This window comes from Bos mutus, chromosome 13 (assembly GCF_027580195.1).
Source record: "Bos mutus isolate GX-2022 chromosome 13, NWIPB_WYAK_1.1, whole genome shotgun sequence".
Lineage (NCBI taxonomy): Eukaryota > Metazoa > Chordata > Mammalia > Artiodactyla > Bovidae > Bos > Bos mutus.
The window spans coordinates 6,116,491-6,141,401 of record NC_091629.1 but is presented as its reverse complement, the minus strand read 5'-3'; the positions used below and the strand labels follow the sequence as shown (position 1 = coordinate 6,141,401).

The 24,911-nt window shown below is 47.0% G+C and overlaps 2 protein-coding genes across 4 annotated transcripts in view; both read left to right on the top strand.

Annotated features, from left to right (window-relative positions):
• LOC102266028 (ankyrin repeat domain-containing protein 26) overlaps positions 1-5,211 on the top strand; it is a 23,858-nt gene extending 18,647 nt beyond the window's left edge. Inside the window, exon 7 of the mRNA XM_070382046.1 lies at positions 5,182-5,211. Within this exon, the coding sequence (XP_070238147.1) occupies positions 5,182-5,211 (30 nt within the window). The remainder of the gene's footprint in view (positions 1-5,181) is intronic.
• A 1,496-nt stretch (positions 5,212-6,707) lies between these two features.
• Positions 6,708-24,911, top strand: part of FBH1 (F-box DNA helicase 1) — a 37,292-nt gene continuing 19,088 nt past the window's right edge. For 2 of the 3 annotated variants that reach the window (XM_070380924.1, XM_070380923.1), the window contains exons 1-8: positions 6,708-6,859; positions 16,603-16,755; positions 17,066-17,667; positions 20,923-21,053; positions 21,160-21,295; positions 23,316-23,506; positions 23,943-24,035; positions 24,751-24,845. In XM_070380924.1, coding sequence (XP_070237025.1) covers position 6,859; positions 16,603-16,755; positions 17,066-17,667; positions 20,923-21,053; positions 21,160-21,295; positions 23,316-23,506; positions 23,943-24,035; positions 24,751-24,845 — 1,402 coding nt within the window. In that variant the 5' untranslated portion in view covers positions 6,708-6,858. Of the gene's footprint in view, positions 6,954-16,602; positions 16,756-17,065; positions 17,668-20,922; positions 21,054-21,159; positions 21,296-23,315; positions 23,507-23,942; positions 24,036-24,750; positions 24,846-24,911 lie in introns of all 3 variants that reach the window. The other variant, XM_070380925.1, reaches the window with a different exon arrangement.

Here is a 24,911-nt window from a genome sequence, read left to right as displayed (position 1 = left end):
AATTCAGGCTTGGTTTACACTAAAAGGAGAAAGAGTAAAGTCAAACCTTTCCTGGTTCCCATCAGCCTCTGAAGGGAATGTGTTAATTCCCTTCCTGCAGTCATTGACAGGCGGGCTTGGTCAGGTTGTTTCCTGGGAGGTAAACACAGGTGTTTAAGCTTAATCCTTATTATGCGGGAGGCAAGGCTCCCAGCGATGAGCAACTATGTATCATATAAGCATAAAGGCAACATCCCTTTAGTGCTGAACTTGTAATAGAATACAAAAGGGTCTTCCCTGTTACAGTTGTTCACTTCAGCAGAAGTCAGGGACAGATTTCATACTGCCTTTTGTGAAAGAAAAACCATGGAGTCGGTAACGTTCCCTAATTTGAACAAACTCCATGAGATAGTGAAGGATAGGAAAGCCTGGCGTGCTGCAGTCCATTGGGTCACAAAGAGTTGAACATGACTTAGCCACTCAACAACAATAATGCTCCCTAAAGAGCTCTCTGAAACAGAGCCAGGAGGCCATTAACGAGTGTGACACAGGCATGTCTCAGCCTAGATGGAATCTGACCTTCTGATCATTTGTTGTCCTAATGAAGTCCTCCAGAATATCTGCCAAAAACTCAAGCTACTTCTTGGACCACCCTCCCTAAATAACTTGTGATTCCGTAAGGACAAATATTTCCTGGCTTGTATCAGAGTCGTTCACAGTTCTCATCAGGCAATTTTTGACAACCTGTGGCCTTTTGTCTTCATAAACCCCTGACTCCTTTTTGGAACACTCTTTCAGTTTAACCTGAATCTCTGTTTCCCAAATTGCAATTTTTTTCCCTTCCAGTTTTATTGAGATGTAATTAACATGCAGCAGTGTATAAGTTTAAGGTGTAGAGCATAATGATTTGACTTACAAGATGACTACCACAATGTATTTTACTATAATAAACATAACTATATTCCTGCTGCCTGGATATAGTGAAACATAACTAGAACCACACTGCTAGAATACAGTAGAATTTTTAAGGTTCTCCAGAGGGGGAATAAAGACAGTAGGGGATTCGCTATTTATCTATCCGTCTGTCAGGAGACCTGAAATCTGTAGAGTGAGCCAGCAGACTGGAGATTCAGGGAAGAGTTGATGTTGCAGTCTTGAACCTGAATCCCCAGAACAATAGTCTGGAAACTCAGCCAGGGTTTCTATGCTTCAGACTTGAACTCCTTCCACTTTTCGGTTGCTGTTCAGTCACCAAGTTGTGTTCCACTCTTTGCGACCCCATGGACTGCAGTCTTCAGGGCTCCTCTGTCCTCCACTGTCTTTTGGAGTTAGCTCCAATTCATGTCCACTGAGTCGGTGACGCCATCCAAGCATCTTGTCCTGTGCTGCCCCTTTCTCCTCCCGCCTTCAGTCCTTCCCAGCATTAGGGTCTTTTCCGAGCAATCGCTCTTTGCATCAGGTGGCCCAAATATTGGAGCTTCAGTTTCAGTATCAGTCCTTCCAATGAATATTCAGGGTTGATTTCCTTTTGGATTGACTGGTTTGATCTCCTTGCAGTCCAAAGGACTCTCAAGAGTCTTCTCTAGCACAATTTGAAAACATCCTTCCACTTTGAGGAACCTCAATATTTGGGCTTGCAGTCTTCAGCTGATTGGATGAGGCCCATGGACATTATGGGGGGAAATCAGTTTTATTCAAAGTTACTGCTTTAAATACTAATCACATCTAAAATATACCTTCACAAAAACATCTAAACTGACTTTGCAAAAAATGAATGCATTTCTTGGTAAACTAGAAAAATAAAAATATGTGGGTTAGGTTTCCTAAGGACAAAAATAATTTTAAAAAAACGTATATTATTGGAGCATAGCCAACGAACAATGTGGTGAGTTTCAGGTGCACAGCAGAGTGACTCAGCCACACATATACATGCATTCATTCTCCCCCAAATTCAGGGAAGGGTTCTTAAAGGCACCGTTGGGGGTGAGGGTGTGAGATGCCTGATAGCTGGTGTACATCCTTCTGGATTGGTTGGTGGTGAGCTAAGCGGGTGGTTTTAGGAGTCAGTATCATCAACCATCAGGTTTCAACTGGTCTGGGGTCTACATAGGTATAGTCAGCATGCGGTTAACTTCTTCCACCTGGTGGGGGTTTCAGTATCTGCAGAACTCCAGGATATGGCTCAGAATGTTATCTACAGCCCTTGAGGAGGAGCTGACTTTGATGTTTTAACTATTGTTATTTTGTCTTGGACTGTTTTCATTTATTTCAGCATTTTCGCATTTCTCTGATTACGTTTGCTCTTTGGGACTTGGGCAAAGCCTCAGAGGCTAAAGCTTTTCTACCAACAAGAGGCAGGTGCCATGGGGAGGTCTTCACAGTGTTCTGCTCCATGTCCATTAGTTTTTCTTTTTAGTGTGTCCTCCTTTATTTTAAATAGATTCAAGAGGTGGGGGGAATGTTCCTAGTTAGGAGGTTTTCATTCGTTACCCACCTAGTCTGAAAAGTCTAGAAAAATCTATCTTCTTAAAATACTCTGTGTATCATATTCCCCCACCTCAGCTATTGAGTGAGTATCATGTCCTTCAGAAGCTGCACACCAAACCAACCAAGTCCAGAGTCTAGTCTCTGTGCTGGATGCTAGAAATTCGAAAACCAACAAAATGTGGCTTCTTCTCTCTCGTGGGTTGTTACTGGTTGTCATTGGGCCCCTCAATGCTCATGACCCATTGGACTGAATAAAGGTACTTTAGGAAACTGCAAATTTAATGGAAGGAAGTCATACGAATGACCCCTTAGAATCTGAGATACTTATTAGGAGTTGGAGAGATTTGTTCTAAAGAGATATAAAGCCTTGTTCCAGCAGGAAACAATTTTTTGAAAAATTTCACTGAAGTATATTTGACTCACAGTGTTGTGTTAGTTTCAGGTGTCCAGCAAAGTGAATCCATTCTATATACATACATATCTCCATTCTTTTCAGATTCTTTTCCCATATAGGTTATTATATAAAACTGAGTAGAGCTCTCTGTGATATACAATAGGTCCTCGTTGGTTATCTGTTTTATGTGTTGTTGTTGTCGTTCAGGGGGTCAGTCTTCTCCAAGTCTTTGTGACCCCATGGACTGCAGCACACCAGGCTTCCCTGTCCTTCACCATCTCCCAGAGCTTGCTCAAACCCATGTCCATTGAGTTGATGATGCCATCCAACCATCTAGTCCTCTGTCATCCCCTTCTCCTCCTGCCTTCAGTCTTTCCCAGCATCAGGGTCTTTTCTATTAAGTTGGCTCTTTGCATTAGGTGGCCAAAATATTGGAGGTTCAGTTTCAGCATCAGTCCTTCCAGTGAATATTCAGGATTGATTTCCTTTAGGATTGACTGGTTAGATCTCCTTGCAGTCCAAGGGACTCTCAAGAGTCTTCACCAGCACCACGGCTCAAAAGCATCAGTTCTCTGGTGCTCAGCCTTCTTTATGGTCCAACTCTCACATCCATACATGACTACTGGAAAATCAGTTCAGTTTAGTCATTCAGTCGTGTCTGACTCTGTGACCCTATGGACTGCAGCAAGCCAGGCTTCCCTGTCCATCACTAACTCCTGGAGCTTGCTCAAACTCATGTCCATCGAGTTGGTGATGTCATCCAACCATCTCATTCTGAAATCCCCTTCTCCTCCTCCCTTCAATCCTTCCCAGCATCAGGGTCTTTTCTAATGAGTCAGTTCTTCACATCAGGTGGCCAAAGTATTGGAGCTTCAGCTTCAGCATCAGTCCTTTCAGGACTGATTTTCAGTCCTAAATATTCAGGACTGATTTCCTTTAAGACTGACTGGTTTGATCTCCTTGCAGTCCAAGGGACTCTCAAGAGTCTTCTCTTTTGAACACCACAGTTCAAAAGCATCAATTCTTCAGCTCTCAGCTCTTCTTTATGGTCCAACTCTCACATCCATACATGACTACTGCAAAAACCATGCCTTTGACTAAACAGGACTGCTTTGGTATTAACTACCAACACTGTTTCATTTTTTTGTTTAATTTTTTATTTTTTATTGGGGTATAGCTGATTAACAATGTTGTGATAGTTTCAGGTGAACAGTAAAGAGACTCAGCTATAGATATAATACATGTATCCATTCTCCCCCTTGGAGAAGACTCTTGAGAATCTCTTGGACAGTCAGGAGATCAAACCAGTCAATCCTAAAGGAAATCACCCCTTAATATTCATTGGAAGGACTGACGATGAAGCTCCAATACTCTGGCCACCTGATGTGAAGAGCTGACTCATTGGAAAAGACCCTGATGCTGGGAAAGAATGAAAGCAGGAGGAGAAGGGGATGACAGAAAATGAGATGGTTGCATGGCATCACTGACTCAATGGACATGAGTTTAAGCAAGCTCTGGGAGATGGTCAAGAATAGGGAAGCCTGGCATGCTGCAGTCCATGGTGTCACACAGAGTTGGACACGGAATGAGCAACTGAACAATTCTCCCCCAAACCCCTCTCCTATCCAGGCTGCCACATAACATTGAGCAGACTTCCCTGTGCTATACAGTAGGTCCTTGTTGGGATAGCTAGTGAGTTTGAGACAGTCATGTACACACTGCTGTATTTAAAATGTTTTGCTTTTTTTAGTTTTGGTAATGTAGTAATGAGAGTGAACGAAAAATCAAAAAGGAGAAACCAAGATACATGAAGGCTAGAATCTTGAAGAAGTGCTTTACAGAGGGAACAAATCCAGGGTAGAAGGGACATGAGAAAGCCAGTAAGGTGAGAACGGGCAAAATGTCTTGCTGTAACTGCACTTCCTGAGCACAGAGTCAAATGAGACTTGGCCTTCTGATGGTTGTTTGGGGAGGCTGTTTCTTTATCCACAGAACTGTTTTTAAAAAGGTAATACGCCTCCACTATCTTTGGACCAGCAGAAGAAAATGTCTTGGGCTCAGTCACAGCCAAAGCCCAAACCTCAAAACGTAAGCAGGCGTATTCCCCCATGCCAGAGGGCAAGATGCACTTTACTTAGCTGTATCTTTCTGATGTTCTTCTTGTTTATGTAAGATCAGGAATCCCTTGTGGATTCATTCAGGAACTTTATCATGGTATGAATCTTCAGGTGTTCAAATGTCTACGGAGGTGGACAGTCAGTACTGAAGATTGTGTGCATCTATTAATAACAGAATGCAATTGCTTTGCATAATGGTTACAGGTGAGCATGGTGACTGTGGAGGTCATGTGATAAAACTACACAGAGGACCCCACACACCTGTGCTCATCTATGTACCTGTGAAATGGGAGTAAGGGCCCTGATAGTAGCAATGTCATAGCAGTGTCAGTTTCTTCTTGTGACTGTACTCTAGTTGTAAGACATTCACTTTGGGGCAAGATGGAGAAAAGGTGCATGGGACTTCCCAGCTGTCTTTGCAAATTTCTGATAAGCTATAACTAGGAATTTCAAAACAGAAAATTAGAACAATGTCATCTGTGCAATAATCATTTAGTGAGATGTTTCCAGAAAAACATGACACCTGGGACCCTTGCTACAGGCAGTAAGTGAATGAGTGATAGTCGCTCAGTAGTGTCCAAATCTGAGACCCCATGGACTGTAGCCTGCCAGGCTCCTCTGTCCATGGAATTCTCCAGGCAAGAATACTGAAGTGGGTTGCCATTTCCTTCTCCAGGGGATCTGAACATGTTCCTTACAGCTCTCTGCTCTATCATGGGAGGCAGTCTGAAACAGAAGGCTGGAGCAGTTAACCCCACAAGGACAGCAATGATGTTCTGTAGGGGAAGCCTGAGAGGCTATGGTGTGGAGGCTGACCAAGCGTGGGAATCTAAAATCGGCAGGAAAGGGTGGGGGTCTCTCTGCAGGGCCCACCACTTACCAGTCGGCCTTCCAAGCAGTCGACGGCGGCCCCCGGCCAGCAGGTACCGCACGCAGTCCGGGTGTCCCATGGAGGCAGCCTCGTGCAGAGAGAGCCCGCTTGTAGTCCTGGTGGACGGCTTCGATGTCCAGGTCCCAGATAGGCCAAGATGTCCCAGCGGCTGTGGCGCGTAAAGTGTGCAGGAGGGTATCTCCGGCAGGTCCCGCGCAGCCCGCGCGCCCAGCCGCGTGCAGCTCCTCTCATCCAGCACCAACCAGCACAGCCGCCACGGAACCCGGAGCGCGGTCATGGCCACGGGCTCGGGTCCTGCGGGAACGCTTGGCGACCCTCCCCTGGGCCCGCCCCGCGATCCTCCTCCACCCTGCCTGTCAGGACCCTTCCCCAGACGCCCCGACCTTCCCCCACACCCTCAGGTTCCGAGCTGACCACGCGACCCGCGGGCCGCAGCGAACGCACGCGCGGAGACTACCGCCCGCACTGGTTTCACTTTGAGGAGAAACATTAGGTGAACCCCAGGTACCACCCCCTCAGGCGGCGCGAGCACGCGAGGACGGGGTGGGGCCCGTGCGGCCCCGCCTGTGGCCTCGCCCTCCGCGGCCGGTCCCGCCCATACTCTTGGCCCCGCCCATCGCGCCGGCCGCGGCCCCCTCGGTGAGTCCCTAAGCTCGGAGGAACTCTGGGAAAGTTATTGCTCGCCCCTTCCGCCGTGGCGGAAGCGCAGAGGGGGCGGGGCCTGCTAGCGGTAGCGCGGTTGAGCGTTCCGATTGGCCGCCGCAGCAGTCCGTCAAGTGCACCCTTCCTCTTGCGTGCTTCAATTGGTCGGGGATGCATTCCGTCAGCGTCGGCGGCGGGCTCTTCGCGGCCCTGCGGCGGCGGCGGAGCTGGTGGAGGAAGTCCACGGCCTGCAGGGGCTCCCACTGCCCCTGGGAAGCCGCGACCCGGAGCCCGGGTGGCCCGGGACCTGAGGCGGCGGCGGCGGGAGCCCCGATGCGGATCGCCATAGTGAGTGAGGCCGCCGGCGTGGTGGGGGCGCGGACGGGCCCGGTCGCGTGGACGTTCAGTCTCTGGGGTCTTTAGCGGGTCTCGTCTCTGCGAGGTATGGTCCTCCGGGGTGTTGGAGCGCGGGCTGGGGCCAGGGCGGATGAGAGAGTGGCAGGCCGGGGCGCTGTCGGTGATGTGGGCGTCGCCGGAACGTGGCCTCGGCCGTGGGCAGCCAACATTTCCTGCTGCTCAGCTGTTTTGACCTTGGGCGAGTCATTTTGTGGCATCCTTTTGCCTTTTGCATTTGCAGTTGCCCTCCCCCTAACCTCAATATTGGGAAAACTGGGGTAATGTAAGGGGGGCTGGAGCTGGTGGAGAGTCTGTGAGTTCCGAGCAACCTGTGCGGGGTGGTGGCGGACGTGAGGGTCGGTGTTGACTTCTCTACCTGATCTTCGGAGGTGCTCGTCATTTAACCCTCCTGGTGTTTTCTGTTCCTTCCGAGGGAAAGTGGGAGCAGCTCTGCTTTTCAGGCCTGGAATCGTTATACTTTGCATCTTGTATCGCACTGTGGTTTACAAAATACTCTACGTTAGTTACCTCATCCGCAAACAAGCCTGTAAGGCCTCATGGTAACACACTCATGGCAGGTGGGGAAATTGAGGCCTGAAGAAGTTAGAGATTTTCCCATGGGAGGATAAAGATCTCTGGAAGGAAGGATGGTAGCTGCCAGTGGGGGCCTGCTCTCGTGCCTGGTATCTGCTCAAATAAGGAAGATAAAATGGAGAAAGATCTCTGACATGAAAGCAAGCTCATTTTGCTCATGAGCGGATTGAATTTGATTAACTGAGTAGTAAGAATAGTCCTTGGAGACAGAATCAGGTCCGGTATCAGCTTTACCAAAGTTATTGTTCCCTTCTGTCTCACCACTTCAATTAAAAAAAGAGGAAGGCATGAAAGTTCTTTAAGTTCACTAAGTTTTAGGAAATGCCAGGGGTTGTTCTTACTGCAGCCGTTGGTATTGGTGCAAGTGCTTGAAGTTGCGATATCTGGTAGCTCCACACACTTTTTACTGCTAACCTTCCCCTGCCACCACCCGCTCCATCCTTATTACCAGTTGACTCCCTGGAGAAGGGAAAGGCTACCCACTCCAATATTCTGGCCTGGAGAATTCCATGATTCAGTATTCTGGCCTGGAGAATTCCATGGACTGTATAGTCCATGAGGTAGCAAAGAGCCGGACATGGCTGAGCAACTTTCACTTCACTTGCAGTTTCCACCTTTTCTTGGGTTAAGCCTCCAGTTTCCTTGCTTTTAAAATCAAAACACGTATTTGCAGTATAGAACAGAATATTTTAAATTCAGATGATTGGTTATTTAACTGGTGTCTTACAGGCAGTTCTCCTCCTGTATTCTTCTTTTTTTTTTTTTAAAAAGAGTATTTTATTTATTAATTTGGCTGCACCAGGTCTTCGTTGTGGCATGCAGGATCTAGTGCCCTGACCAGGGATCGAACCCGACCTCTGCATTGGGAGTGTGGTGTCTCAGCCACAGGACCACCAGAGAAGCCCCGCTTCTGTCTTCTTTAGGAACTTATTTTGGCCTGTATCCCCCTTTCAACAACCAGAGGACAGTGTATGTGGATCTATTCACAGCACCTGAGATTGTCTAGAGCGAAAGCTTGCTGTTCAGGGGACAGGTCTTGACAATATGCTTGCGGAAGTAGATGTTCTGGGGTCTTACTGGTTTCCCCATTTGTCTGCTTGGCCCTTTTGTGCAGGTGTGTGGAGATTGTGGTGTGCCCTGTAGTAATTCGTTTCTCCTGTGGCTTGCCTTGGCATCACTGCTACTTGGCTATCCTCTTTCCTTTTCCTCTCTTCTTTTTTCGTGGTTCTGTTGCATTCCACAGTTGTCATCAGAGGGTGTCCTGATGGGTTGACATGTTTTGTGGCCTCTGAGTGTGCGAGCACTAGACTCTTGTTCATAGACTTAGAGCTCTGATTTCAGATTTGTTGTCATCCTCTCTCTCTGCTTATTGTCCCCCTCTGTCCTTCCTAAGCTGATTGTACTTAAAGATTGTGAGTTCTGTTTTCATCGGTCTGTGGAATCGTCTGCTCTTAGAGCATCTCAGCAAAGCACCTCCAGTCTTCTGTCTCCAGCTATCACTTACAGATGTTTTGAGGGCTAGTTTCCTAGCAATGGCACCCAGTACTCTTGCCTGGAAAATCCCATGGATGGAGGAGCCTGGTGGGCTGCAGTCCATGGGGTCGCTAAGAGTCAGACATGACTGAGCAACTTCACTTTCACTTTTCACTTTGATGCATTGGAGAAGGAAATGGCAACCCACTCCAGTATTCTTGCCTGGAGAATCCCAGGGATGGGGGAGCCTGTTGGGCTGCCGTCTGTGGGGTCGCACAGAGTCGGACACGACTGAAGTGACTTAGCAGTTAGCAGTTCCTATTTCAAAATACCTCCTGGAGCTTAACTTGTCACTCGACAGATAATTTGAAAACAAAACAAGCAAGCATTTTCAAAACTGAAAACTTTCATTCTCCCTTGACTCCTGGAAGAAGTGATTAAAATGCAAGCACGATTACTTCTTTACTCCTCAGTGTGGTTAATGCTGTTATCACTGAGATCTGGCTAGCAATGTCAGTTGCCTTTGTTGTTTTTTCTCTTCTGATCTCTCCAGTGTTGGTCTTCACTTTCCCTTCTCCCTTTGTTTGCCACCACTGCCCTCAGTCCTTGACCAACTCTTGCCTCTGTTAGTAGAGTGACTTTCTGCTTTGTTTCCATGACAGTCTGCGTGTTTACTCATCCTCTGCCTGCCTCCAGAGTTCCCATTCTAAGGTGTAAATTTGACCAGGCATTGACCCTGCTTAGAAAAGTGAGATAATTCTCTGAATCCCTCTAAGATAAAGTCCCAGTTCATTAGCATTATACTTGAGGGCCTTTGTACTCTGTGTTTGCAGATTCCCTTTTCATCCTCCTGAGCCTCTCCGTGTGATGAAACCCGACTTCCACCACTCCACTGCCATGCGTTTCTTTTGTGTTCCTGGATCCTGCTCACCTTGTGAGGCTGATCTCTTCATAAAGCCTTTTTCATCATTCCTAACTGGTCACTTGTCTTTACTCCCATAGCATTTCATAAGTGCGTTTGTGTAGCACCTGTCATGCCTTATGTATAGTAACTTGTGTGTGCTTTGAGAGCTACCTTGTGGACAGGTGAAATCATTCATTTTTAAATCTGCAGTGTCTCAAGTAGCATGTGACCCCAGAGATGCCAAGAGAGGAAGCCCTCGAGATGTTTTTCATGAACCTGGGGCATCATAGGTATTTACACATGGTTGTGGGATGGAATTGACAATAGAAAAAGCCTTTCAAATCTTTAGAAATACAGTCTAGTCCGTACATTTTCTTGTTTTTCCTTTCTTTCTCCATTCCTGAAACACACATAGGGAAAAAAGCTCTCTCCATCCTTGCTTGCTGTAGTAAGTGGTTGCTGTTCCATGAGAGAAGCAGGTATTTGTAGGCATCAGAGAACCTAACTGGGGACCTATGAGAGTAGGCCTTTGGGTTTGTAGGGAAAGAGGGACTTGGCTCTACATTGAGAGCAAGTCCTTGGAGGAGCTAGCACGTTTGCTTCTCGTACAGCTCAAACTTCCAATGAATTCAAAAATATTTAGAGCTTTTTCCATTTTGAGTGTATAGTATTTAGTGATGTCATGTTTACACTTTCCTGATGGGCATCCCTGGTGGCTCAGACAGTCAAGAATCTGCCTGTATTGCAGGAGACGCAGGTTCGATCCCTGGGTCAGGAGGATCCCCTGGAAGAGGGCGTGGCTACACACTCCAGTATTTTTGCTTGAAGAATTCCATGGACAGAAGAGCCTGGTGGGCTCCAGTCCTTGGGGTGGCAATGAGTCAGACACGACTGAAGGATTAACACTTCTGCTCTCCTTACACTTACGCTTTCTAAGTACTGGAAGTTGGAGCTTTGGTTATGATGTTCCACAGTGGTTTCTAAAAAGGGACAGAGAGTTTAAACCTGAGGGTTTTAGAAGCTGCTTTGAATCTTTCTGTTGGATTTGGAAGGGAGAATATTATCTTTCTTTTTTTTTTTTGGCCACACAGCGTGTGGGATCTTAGTTCCCTGACCAGGGATCAAACCTGCATCCCCTGTAGTGGAAGCAAGCATGGAGTCTTAACCACTGGGCCACCAGGGAAGTCCTGAGAATATTACCTTCCATAGAGAGAACTCTGGACTTGAGGAGTCAGAAGGCCTAAGTTGTATTACCTACAACTGTTGTGATTTCAGGCAAGTTTTCCCTGAGCCCCAATTTCATCGTGGCACAATCACAGGGTTGTGCAGAAGTCAGATGAATTTGTGAAAGAACATCAAAACCTATGAAGCTCGTTGGCACACTGAGATAGTGTAGGATATCAAAACCGAAGAAGACAACCTCAGCTTCTCCAGAGGGCAGTGCCGTAGTTGGTACATTTGTTCATTTCATTCATTCATTCGTTTCATTAATATTTATGGAGCAGTGGGTGTTGGGTGCCTTTCTCCTCCCTCCCACCCAACTGTAAAGCTTTCATCTGGGGGCAGAAGACATGTTGATACACACCTAAACAGTGGTTTGAAAGTGAAAGTCGCTCAGTTGTGTCCGACTCTTTGCGACCCTATGGACTATACAGTCCATGGGATTCTCCAGGCCAGAATACTGAAGTGGGTAGCCTTTCCCTTCTCCAGGGGATCTTCCCAACCCAGGGACTGAACCCAGGTCTCCCACATTGCAGGTGTATTCTTCACCCCTAAGCCACAAGGGAAGCCCAAGAAGTTCTTCCTGACCCAGGAATGAACTGGGGTCTCCTGCATTGTTGGTGGATTCTTTACCAACTGAGCTATCAGGGAATGTGTTAATAAAACATATAATAGTAATAACACCAGTCTGTATGTGAACAACTCGTGTTAAGTACATAGTTGTACAAGTAATTGTTGCATATGTCTCAGACACATACAGGGTGGTTTCATTGCTGCACAGCCCTGCCTGGGTTGAATGAATACTTTCTGTCTCACTGAGGTTGGGGACCACCACCATGCACGCTGCTGAGATTGGGTTCTTAGATCTCCCAGGGCACATTTGACCTGTGAAGTACCCAACTCCTGGTAACAACAGGCCTGCCGCAGCGCACCTCCGCTGTCTCGCCAGAAACAAGAGGGTGTCGCTCGACCTGCACGGAGCCTCTCTGAGAAGGGCAAGAGGCTTGTGGGAGCGAATGGGATGAGGTTGGGTTCCTCTTAATTGGTGAAACCTCCCAGTGCACCTCTTGTTAGGAGCTGTTGCTCTCGTCAGGCCCCTGTGCCGGAGAGTTACCTTGATTTTCCTTTTTCACATTTTTATTTAATAATCTTTCTCTCCAGGCACTAATTGTAGGCACTTATTATCTTCAGTGTGTCCATTTGGTCTGTAACCTGCACATCTTGGAGGCCTGTTTGGTATAAATTCTGATTAACGAAGGTTAGGAATGCAAAAAAGTGACTTGGTGTCAATTTCAGGTGACCCTGGAATGGTTAGGGTGGGCATGACCTCAGTAACAAGCAGATCCAAACACACAGTGACCTCAGGACTCCAGCTAGCAGTTTCAGGTGTGTGTGTGTGTGTGGGGGTGAACTCTGGTGGTTTAGGCACTAAGTCATGTCTGACTCTTTGCGACCCCATGGTCTGTAGTCCACGAGGCTCCTCTGTCTGTGGGATTTCCCAGGCAAGAGTACTGGAGTGGGTTGCCATTTCCTTCTCCAGGGAATCTTCCCAACCCAGGGATTGAGCTCAGGTCTTCTGCATTGTAGGCAGATTCTTTACCAGCTGAGCCACCACGGAAGGAAGCACTGGTGCTCTTTAAAGCAGTAATCCAAGGACCCAGGCTGTTGGAGGGTCTTCCTTTTTGAACGTGTGGCCTCCAGGTTTCCCTGGGGTCACCTTCCTGTTCCCTGGACGGGACTAGAGTGCAGAGGAAGGGGCAGGAGAGGCTTTACGGGCCGGGCCTGGGAGAGGTGCACACTCCTCCACGTGTTCCCTGGGGCCCTAACTCCCAGCACCACAGGGAGGCATGGACCAGCCGTGTGCTGAGGAGGGAGGGGACGAGCTGACTTCACCACGAAACCAGGAGCACCCTGTTCCGCTACTTGTCTTATAAAATGTCTTGCAATCGGGAGGATGAGAAAATGAAGCCAGGCGGATTCCAGCAGAATTGAGGCTTCCTAGCACGTACTTGCGGAGAAGGCAATGGCACCCCACTCCAGTACTCTTGCCTGGAAAATCCCATGGATGGAGGAGCCTGGTAGGCTGTAGTCCATGGGGTCACTGAGAGTTGGACACAACTGAGCGACTTCACTTTCACTTTTCACTTTCATGCATTGGAGAAGGAAATGGCAACCCACTCCAGTGTTCTTGCCTGGAGAATCCCAGGGATGGGGGAGCCTAGTGGGCTGCCGTCTGTGGGGTCGCACAGAGTCAGACACGACTGAAGCAACTTAGCAGCAGCAGCAGCAGCAGCATGTACTTCTCATTCAGTCAGCACTGGAGTAGCTGTGATTTACGGAGTGTCATGCTGAATGCTTTCAGGAAGAAGTCGAGGGGACGTGTTCCCTGCCTTCTCAGGGCTGGGGGTGTCTCGTGCATGTTTATTGATGATCAGTATAGTAATGATTGTTCCAGGGGGCTGAGGAGAATCTAGTCTTCGGCTGTGCGCTTGACCTGGGGGTGCAGTGGGGTGATGATGGTCATCAGGGTGAAGAGTACAGTGATTGGCAGAGGGCTCCAGGTACTCACCACTTGGGAGTCAGACACAAGGACTGGGACCCACACTTGCAGTGCCAGTGGTCTGCCAAGCAGAGTGGGGTGGTGGTGGGGCGACTCTAGAAACGGGGGCCTAGCAGTGGAGGACCTATGAGACGTCTCGCTATAAGAGAGCCATCACAGGAATAGCAGCATGGGATGGGCAAAATCTGGTTTGACAAATGGTTTTCCTGCCTTCCCAGTGTTTTCCTGTCGTGACATAAGGGATATGACACTGTGGTCAGCTCTAGAGGCACAGGTGCCCACTGCCGCCTGGAGACGATTCTGCTAGACCCTTCTGGGGCCTCGCGTAGTTTGGAAAGCCCACCAGCAAGTGTCATGTCTCTCCATCCCTCTTAATGGTACACTTTCATCACAGTGCACTTTAGCTGCTTCCTGAAGAATCACGAACATCTTCTAATAAGTGCGCTTGAAGTGCCATGCAGAGAACACCTGCTGTTTGGAGGAGGGGACCTCATGAGGTCTGGGGACTCAGGGAAGGAAGGGGTAGCATTTGAGCATCCTTATTCTGGTAAAGTTAGGTTTAAGCTGCTGATTTTAAAATATATTAACAAGGCTAGAAGCTGGTTGGAATTTTACTATAGTAATTTTAAATAATTTCACAAGAACACTGATGCTGTTAGAACATAGCATCTTTTAAGAGGCTCATCATGGCATGGTCCACGTGTGATTCTGAGCTGATGGGCTGTGTCAGCCTTCCTGTGGGTGTCGCTAGGTGCTTCCGTCTGTCTGGTTGGAACCGTGTGACTGTGGTGTGAACTCCATGTGTCAGCTTCTCAGGGTCCTCGTTGTGACTGGACTGTGAGTGATCGCATAGAGGAAGCCTCCCCGCTCCACATCTGAGTGCATCACACGGCCTCAGCCGCCTTGCTAACCCCGAGACGGTGGCAGGGGCCCCGGCTCCCACACAGTCACCTGAGACTGCTACAGGACAGAGAAACGAGCTGGAGTCCTGAGGTCACTGTGTGTTTGGATCTGCTTGTTACTGAGGTCATGCCCACCCTAACCATTCCAGGGTCACCTGAAATTGACACCAAGTCAACGTTTTATGCAATCACATCTAAGCTTTGTTCAAGAGAATAAGCAGATGGGTGAATTTGTGTCGGGTTTTATAGTTTGACAAGTCTTTGGGGGTGTGTTTTCTCATTTAATCATTATAGCACCCCTGAACCTTCAAGAAGCTAAGTGACTGGGGTCCTCCTGCGGCATTTTAACTCTGAATTCAGGTAGTTAAAAGGTCTCTCTAGCATACTTTCAGAGGGCCTTGTAGAGCTATTTTTGTGTGGAGAAATAATTTTCTGTAAGTCTTGAAATATCCACGAAGTTTTTTTAAAACTTCTGTTCAGTTCAGTTGCTCAGTCGTGTCCGACTCTTTGTGACCCCACACCAGGCCTCCCTGTCCATCACTAACTCCCAGAGTTCACTCAGACTCATGTCCATCGAGTCAGTGATGCCATCCAGCCATCTCATCCTCTGTCGTCCCCTTCTCCTCCTGCCCCCAATCCCTCCCAGCATCAGAGTCTTTTCCAATGAGTCAACTCTTCGCATGAGGTGGCCAAAGTACTGGAGTTGCAGCTTTAGCATCATTCCTTCCAAAGAAATCCCAGGGCTGATCTCCTTCAGAATGGACTGGTTGGATCTCCTTGCAGTCCAAGGGACTCTCAAGAGTCTTCTCCAACACCACAGTTCAAAAGCATCAATTCTTCGGTGCTCAGCCTTCTTCACAGTCCAACTCTCACATCCATACACTTCTGTTAAACCTTCAAAAAATGAATTGAAATTTTGAAGCATCATTTCTGAAGAAGCTATGGGCTGAGGGGGGTGGGTTATTGATTAATATAAATTATACCAGATACACGTATTAGTGTCTTGGTTTTAGATGTTTTCAGGGTTACAGGAAATGTTGAGTGGATTCTAACATGGGATGTTGCAGTTTACTCTAGAATGTTTTTAGGACCTCTGGCAGTATGGTGCTGGCAGGAAGTGGTTTCTGTGGGCCATCTGTAGAGGGTCACTTTAATTCTCTTGCATGTATTGTTCTCCTCTCTTACTGTTTTTTTAAAACGTAACTATTCTTTTTTACAGTAGTGTAACTATTGTATTTAGTGATATCGGAGGGGTTAGATCGTAAATGCGATGATATGCAGAAACAGGAAGAGCATCAGCTAAACATGGAAAATATTTACCTGGCAGAAAATGCCTGACATAAACATAAATATGTCAGTACTCTCAAGACAGAATTCTGGGCACAGATGCTGTTGTGTTGCTGAGGGGGAATATGAAACCTCGTCCCATGAAGACGCTGAAGAGTGGTCTCGATTCTTTTCCTCTCGGGGGCCTTGCTGCCATCCTCTCACACCAGTGCTGAACGTTGGGGCCCTTGGGGGGTCGGGGGTGCACCCGGGGGCGGGCGGAGGCGCACAGGGGTGAGCTGCCCCTTGGGGAGCCCGCAGGGACTGTCCCCTTAGTGCCTTCTGCTTCTGCCATTTGGGGAAGCTGGTGTATTCAGGGGACAATGAGTTTATTTTTAAAAAGCTACAGCCAGCTCTTAAAATATTTATGGTTAATATGGGAATATACAGGGCCTGGGTTAAGTCAGCAAAAGATGACAGATCTCCGTTTGGGCAATAGTGGCAACTTTTCAAATGAGCGTGTCATGATCAGGGCTTCTAGAAAGCATGATAGGCGGAAAAGAAGGTTATTTTAGGATTCTAAAATCCTGAGGAGGAGATATTAAGAAACTTTGAGATACTGAAAATCGATGGGAAAGTAGAGAAGATGGAAAGGGCTGGCTCGGGTGGTCCACAGTCACCAGATTCCTAAAAATTAAGTTTAATTTGCTGACTAGCTTGTAGAATTTGTGATAACTAACGAGTCCCATTTCTTCTGCCCTTTGGTACAAAACAGTGAGACGGTTTAAGCGGAAGCATCTTACAGCCATTGAGTGCCAACATCTCGCTCGGAGTCACTTGGCTGCGTCCCAGTCCTTTCAAAGATGGACAAGCAGAGACCCGAACCACGGTCTCTATCCTAGACCCAGAACCAAAAGAGGGGCCAGGGGTATGTCTTTCCCCCAAATACCCTGTGTTTCAGAATCTATAGTGTGTGTGGCCTTGGAGTATCTCAGTATTTGTAAATGTTGTTACTGTGATCTTACAGTCCTGTTGCAATAGTCTGACCATATGATAGAGCCTGATATAAATATTTTTTGTATTAAGCTTTATATGTAATCACTAGGCCAATAAATATATCCTTGTCTCTTTCCCGTATTAAAATAGATAATTGAAAATTAGTTTGTCTCATTCAGGTCAGCGAAGGATCGTCAGTCATTCCTCGTTTCTCATGTGTTCTTTGTGGGTTCTCTGTCTAGGTCGAGGATGCCTGAGATACAGCCTTGACTTCTTCCTTGCTGGCCAGCAGCAGTGCACCAATGACATGGCCAAAAGCAATTCTGTGGGCCAGGACAGCTCTAAGGACTCAGAGGATGAAATGATCTTTGCGGCAGGGAGCCCCTGTGCCCTGCCTCCAGGGGGAGACGGAGAAGCCAGGCTGCACTCGTCAGGGTCCACTTTGCCTGCAAGAAAGCGATCTCGGTCCTCAGACGATGAGAGGAATCCGGCCCCAGGGACCAGTCCGTGGGATGGGGTGTCTAAGAAGACCCCATGGCATCACTCGTCCCCATCATGCACACGGCCCAGGGAAGCCAGGCCAGAAGCAGAGGTTGGGGTGGGGCAGCTCACCGTGCAGCCTGGAGAACCCAGCCAGGAGGTGGAGGACATTGGTCCAGACCCTGTTCCTGACTCTCACTACGGGCTCCTTGGGACCTTGCCCTGCCAGGAGCCCCCAAGCCACATCTGCAGCCTGCCCAGCGAGGTCCTGAGGCACATCTTTGCTTTCCTGCCCGTGGAAGACCTCTATTGGAACCTGAGCTTGGTGTGCCGCCTCTGGAGGGAGGTCATCAGTGATCCGCTGGTATGGAACGCGCTCTTCGTTCTCTGATGTTTGCTCTAAATCTTCACGGATTCGCCTCACTTAACGCGTCCTCCTGATGATGGCATTTCTTCAGAAATGTTAGTGTCCGTTGTCCTCTAGAATCAAATCCCAACCCCTGGAGGCACCTGAGACCTTCCGTGTGTGTCCCACCTTATTATTTATTCCAGGTTCACTGCTGACTTCTCTCCAGTCCACTCTGGTATTCTGTCCACAGCATGCGATGTGCTGCCTCTCAGCTGGGGACTGTGTGGTACTGCCCTTATGTGGATGTAATCTGCACCCCACAGCTGACCAGTCCAAAGAGCCCCTCATATCTCTGTTGACATCTCACCTCTTCCAGGCTGCACTCCAAGTAACTCCTCTTCCCACCGAAGGCACTCTCTCTTCCTTATGCTATGATAGTGATATATACCTCTGTTCAAGCCTACGATGTTCTGCTATGATCTAGAGAGCCTTCCTCCTTCATTTAACATTAGAGCACTGCTGGAGGGCTGGCTGTCCTGTTTGTGCATTCTCCACTGTGTGTTCCACTGTGTCTCACAATAGTTTACACGTATTAATAGGAGGTGATTGCTAAATGAGTGTTGCATGTAGTCACAGGATTACCTTCTGAGAATGACACAGGGGCAACCCACACTCTCAGAAAGGATTTCCTGGTACTGTTAGCCCACAGCCCGTGCTTCCGTTTGTTGTGTCATTATACTTCTTAGGTTCAGGTCTCCAGGAGGGCTAGGAGAATGTTCTGCTTAGCTAGTGTGTCCCTTAGACCAGCCATTGGGAATAAGCCAGAGGTAGAGTTTAACCTGGAGAAGGCAGTGGCAACCCACTCCAGTGTTCTTGCCTGGAAAATCCCAGGGACGGTAGAGCCTGGTGGGCTGCCGTCTATGGGGTCATGCAGAGTCAGACATGACTGAAGTGACTTAGCAGCAGCAGCAGAGTTTAATCCATTCTTCAAATGTGTGTGTTTAGTCACTCAGTTTCGTCCAACTCTTTGTGACCCCACGGATGTAACCCACCAGGCTTCTCTGTCCATGGGATTCTCCAGGCAAGGATACTGGAGTGGGTTGCCATGCCCTCCTCCAGGGGATCTTCCCAACCTAGGGATCAAACCCAAGTCTCCCACATTGCAGGCAGATTCTTTACCGAGTGAGAAGTTGAAAACCTTGGAGATGGAGGGCAAGGTGGATATGTTAAGAGTTAATACATTTCTCTTCCAAGCCCAAAGGATTTTGGAGGAAATTTCTCATCGCTCTTGCTCCATATTTTGCTTGGGGGTCTTGTCTCCTACCTTCAGACAAATATCTTTCTGTTTTTAGTTGTGAACTTTATTTTGGGTCAGTATTTCTGGGCATTTAATTAAGGTCTCTGGTGGGAAATGGGGATAAGTGAGGGTTCCTGCCGTTCTGCTTGAGAAGATTTTGGGACGATATCACAGCTTATTCTTACATCTTAAGATGTTAGAACAATGCCCTTTTTATCATCACCAGCAATGACATGATGGTGTTACTTTCAGTGACCTTCTCACAGCTCTCATTTTCTTTTTATTTCTTGTGGTATCTTTGTCTGCCTTTGGTATAAGGTTATGCTGGCCTCAGAATAAGTCTGGGGTGCTCCCTCCTCTTCAGTTATTTTGAAGAATTTGAGGGGGATTGATACTACTTCTTTAAATGTTCAGTAGAATTTTTCAGTGAAGCAATCTAGTCCTGGGTGCTTCCTTTTTGGGAGACTTGATTATTAATCCAGTCTCCTTACTCATTGGGCTTCCCTGGTGGCTCAGATGGTAAAGAGCCCATCTGCAATGAAGTTGACCCAGGTTTGATCCCTGGGTCGGGAAGATTCCCCTGGACCAGGAAATGGCAACCCACTCCAGTAGTCTTGCCTGGAAAATCCCATGGATGGAGGAGCCTGGCGGGCTCATTATTGATCTGTTCAGATTTTGTTTCTCCATGATTTGGTCTTGGTAGGTTATGTGTTCCTAGGGATTTATTCACTTCCTCTAGAGTGTCTGGTTGGTTGACCTGCAATTATTTGAAGTATTCTTATAGCCCTTCTTATTTCTGTGACATCAGTTGTACCATTGCTTTTTCATTTCAGATTTTGGTTATTTAAATCTTCCCTTTTTTTCATAATGTAGTTAATCGTTGTCAATTTTGTTGATCTTTTAAAAAAAAACTCATTAGTTTTATTGATTTTTCCCCTATTTTTCTATTCTTTATTCCATTTATTTCTCCTCTGTAGTCTCTCTTATTTCCTTCTTTCTGCTAGTTTTGGGTTTAGTTTGTTCTTTTTCTAGTTCCTTTAGGTGTAAATTTAGGTTGTTGATTTGTGATCTTTTTGAATGTAAGTTTTGTAGCTATAAACTTAACTCTTAGCGTTGCTTGCATTTCATCTCATGCTAATTTCTTTGTGATTTCCCTTTGGACCCATTGGTTGCTTTGAAAATGTGTTGTTTAATTTTCTTGTATTTGTGGGTTTTCCAGTTTTCTTTCTGCTGCTAATTTCCAGTTTCATTCTGTAGTGATTGAAAAACATACTTTCTATAATTTCAGTCTTTTAAAATGGATTAAAACTTATTTCATGGCCACATACATGATCTATCCTGGACAGCATTCTGTGTGTACTTGAGAAGATTGTATGCTGTGGTTGGGTTGAGTGTTCTTTATATGTCAGTTGGGTTCAATTGGTCTAGTGTTGTTTGTGCTACCTGTTCTTGAAAGTGGAGCATCAGAGTCTCTTGTTGTCTGTTTCTCTCTTCAGTTCTGCCCGTACGTGCTTCTTAGATTTAGGACGTTGATATTTGGTACATGTGTATTTATAATTGTTACAGCTCCTTGGTGAACTGACCCTTTTATCCTTATATACTCTTCTTCTTTGTCTCTCCTAAAATTTTTGACTCACAGTCTGTTTTGTTTACTATTAGTATAGCTGCAGCTCTCATGTTGTTTAATCCGAGTTGAAACTCTGAGTCATTAGTGTCTTAACAGGCACCAGACTGTTTCAGACAGGAAAGCTGAAGCTCTAGCTCTCCCCAGATTCTGTAACAAATTGGTGTTGGAACCAAGAAACTGATACCCACCTTCTCATTTTCGACTAGAATCTGTGTGATGTTTCTGCCCTTTTGTCCAGCTGTTGAGTTGTGAGCTGTAGTTGTTTTCTAAACAGCTGTCTATATATGTAGCCTGGTCTCTAATAGCGATTGCCTGCATGTCGTTTTGGATTTCTTAAACTATCTAGTTCATTCCTTGGAAAAAGCTGTACCACCGATACCTGATGAATGAAGAGCAAGCCGTCAGCAAGGTGGATGGCATCCTGTCGAGCTACGGCATAGAGAAGGAGTCGGACCTGTGTGTGCTGAACCTCATCCGGTAAGTCACCGTCCTGTGGGAGGAAGTGGGTTTCTGAAGTCCCTTCTGAGAGATCAGCACTTAATGGATCATTTCCCCACGGACACTGCTGTGAATGTCTTAACAGCTACACAGCCACCACGAAGTGCTCCCCGAGTGTGGACCCTGGACAGGCGTTGTGGAGTCTGAGGGATCACCTCCTCCTCCCCGAGGCAGAGGCCTGCGTGCGCCAACACCTCCCTGACCTCTGTGCTGCCCCTGCCGTACGTGAAGAGGCTGTGGGGAGGGCTGGGGAGGCGGCGCCTTTTCTCTTTGGAAGAGAATGTCTTGGTGGTCAGGTGTGGCTGAAGGTTGTTTTAGATTTATTTTAAAAATCTTCCTTAAATCTCTGCTTTGAAGCCTTAAGCTTTGTCATTGGTCCCATAGAGAAAGAAATGGCCACAGATTCTTTAATTTGGAAGGAATTTTAAAAAGCATTTCATCCAGTTTTCTATTCTGTTGAGCAGTTTCAACAAAGGATGGTCACCTAGCCTCCAAACACTTTGATTTTAAGAGTTTCTTTACAAGGCAGCCCATTGTATTGGTGACAACTTGGGTTTTCTGAAAGTGAAAGTCGCTCAGTCACGTCCAACTCTTTGCGACCCCATGGATTATACAGTCCATGGAATTCTCTAGGCCAGAATATTGGAGTGGGTAGCCTTTCCCTTCCCCAGGTCGTCTTCCCAACCCATGGATTGAACCCAGGTCTCACGCATTGCAGTTGGATCCTTTACCAGCTGAGCCGCAAGGGAAGCCCAGAAAAATGACAGGCTTTGTACTGACACATGGTAAGTTACTGAGATGCTGGAAATAGTCCTCAGTGTCCTGACTCCATCTTCTGGAATTGTCATCTAGATCAAGGGTTCTTCTTAAATGTTCTCTTGGAAACCACGTGCAACCCCAACCTTATTCTGCAACCAGTGGAAGGTTGGAAATCTAGCTCTGTGCATTTCTCTGCCTTTAGTGAAGTGGCTGTCAATGGTGGAGGTTTGTTTCACAGGATGGTTGTAGTGAGAAATGTGCAGAACTTTCCTTTCGTGGATATGTTTTTAACAGGGAGGCTTGTAAGGAGTTAGGAATAGTAGTATCTATTTTTGATATATCCATGTTAGTGAATGTTTTCTCAGACATTAATAAATGGAGCATACTGTGTCCATAATCATACACTTTGAATAATTTATTTACTATTTATTAAACTTAATATTTAATAAATATTTTTAAAAATTCTACCTATCTTTTTTTTTTTTTTTAAGTTTTTAAAATTTATTTGCCTGCATGGGGTCTTAGTTGCAGTATGTGGGATCTGTTAGTTGTGGTATGTGAACTCTTAGCTGTGTCATGGGGATCTGGTTCCTGATCAGGGACCAACCCCGGGCCCCTGCCATTGGGAGTGCGGAGTCTTAGCCACTGGACCACCAGGGAAGTTCCATTAATAAGTTATTAAATAATCGTAATGTAAAGTAAGTAGTAGATTAGCATTTCTTTTTAAAAATTTGTTTTTTAGGCTGTGCTGGGTCTGCACTGCTGCACGGGCTTTTCTTTATTTGCAGCAAGCAGGAGCTGCTCTCCCGTTGTGATGCTCAGGCCTCTCATTGCAGTGGCTTCTCTTGTGGCGCACAGGCTCGTGGGCGAGTGGGCTTAAATAGTTGCTGCTCACAGGCTGCAGGGTAGAGGCTCAGCAGTTGTGGCACACAGGCTTGGCTGCTCTGTGGCATGTGGGATCTTTCTGGATCAGGGATCAGACCCATGTCTCCTGCATTGGCAAGTGGATTCCTTCCCACTGAGCCACCAGGGAAGGGCAATAGTAAATTAACATCTTCATGCCATTGAATTGTCAGCCTTGATTTCTCTGTAAAGACTGCTGTTTTCTTTTTACACGCCTTTTTGGCACATTTATTAGTAAGCTTGTTGGACTTGAGTGTCTGGACCTGAGAGCTCACACTGACCTGGGTGGGGAGAGTGTGGATTACCTCTGTGCAGGGTCTTATATATTAGGGACTTTATAAATATCATTCAGTCAACGGAAACTGGGAAGTCAGATCCAAAAGTGATGAGAAGAAAGGAATCCAGGGTAAGAGGAGACGTTCCTGTCGTTTCCCAAGTGTCATTTGGGAAGTTGGCCTCCTTTCAGAGGGTCTGTAGGAGACACGTGAACCCTGAGCCTGACTTTCCTTGTTGTCGTCCCGTGTGCTTCTCACCAACTGTTTCGGGTCTGCTCTCTCACCCCCCTGCCTCCCTCCTCAGGGCGTCAATGTTTGGGCCTTGGTGGCGGCCATCGTCCTCCTGTCAAGCAGCGTCAGCGACATCCAGCAGCTGCTCTTCTGCCTGCGGCGACCCAGCTCCACTGTGACCGTGCCGGACGTCACCGAGACCCTGTACTGCATCGCCGTGTTGCTCTATGCCATGCGGGAGAAGGGGATCAGCATCAGCAACCGGTACGGGCCCCGGGCGAGCTCCCCACCCACCGCGCCCTGGGTTCTCGGAGAGACCAGAGTGCGATGGTGCCAGCAAGCGAGCACACTCCAGGGACAGGAGGCGCTGTTCAGTCACGCAGCATCCTGGGGCCGTGTGCGCACTCACGGCTGCGTCCTGTTCCCCAGAGAGCATGTGCCAGTCTCTCTGGCCCCTGCAGCCAGGCCTCTCTCCCAGAACATGCTCTCCAGATATTGACCTGCACTGCTGCTTACCATCAACATTGCAGCTAAAGACACCACAGCTCTTGGTATATTTAAGCCCTTTGCTTCTCTCTCTTTTTTTTTTTTTGTAAAATAATGGTACATATTTTCTTTTTTAGCAACAGGAGTCTGAGGAAAAATAATATACAGGTTGTGACTGAATATGAAAATCTCTAATCTCCTTTCTTCCTGTTAGGATTCACTACAACATTTTCTATTGCCTGTATCTTCAGGAGAATTCCTGTGCTCAGGCCTCAGGAGACAAAGAGGAACCGTCGGTCTGGCCGGGGTATGTCCGTCTGTAGATGTGTTGTAGTGTGTTGGCCCCTTTGATTCGTGACTGTCACACTTAAGGAGAAAAAGGGTTTTGTATTAAGCACTTTATTGAGTTATAGTTTACATAAAAAAATCACCCATTTTAATTGTTAAATTCAGTAATTTTTAGTAGATTTACTGAATGTTCAGCTAACATCATAATCTAGTTTTAGAACGTTTTTACCACTCTAAAGGACCACCCTCTCCTTTTTCTCTTTTCCTTAAAGAAGAGAGCGTTCTTTTTTAAAAATAATTTTATTTTTTAAATTTTTGGCTCTGTTGGGTCTTCACTGCTGCACAGGCTTTTCTCTAGCTGCAGTGAGCAGGATCTACTCCTTAGTTACGATGTGCAGGCTTCTCACTGTGGTGCCTTCTCTTGTGGAACCACGGGCTCTAGGCACTTAGTAGTTGTGACTTGCAGGCTCTAGAGCGCAGGCTTGACAGTTGTGGCTGATAGGCTTGGTTGCTCCATGGCATGTGGGATCTTCTAGGACCGGAGAGTGAACTTGTCTCTCCTGCATTGGCAGGTGGATTCTTATCCACTGCGCCACCAGGAAAGTCCCTTCTTCTTTTTTTTCCTCGTTAAATTTTATTCATTCCATTTGGTTTCCTATTGGGTTTTTGGTAGTCTATCCCCTGATCTTTTCAATTCCTTGCTCTTTTCCTAATTTCTCTTCTGTAATGATTAGAAAGAAAACAAACATCCAGCTGACACATGAACAACAGCTGATCCTAAGCCATAAGATGGAGCCTCTCCAGGTGGTGAAAATAATGGCATTTGCAGGTAAGGGGCTGCCGCTCCTGAAGGCCTCTCGTCGTTGCCTCCCCCTTCCCTCTACCTGCTGGAGTA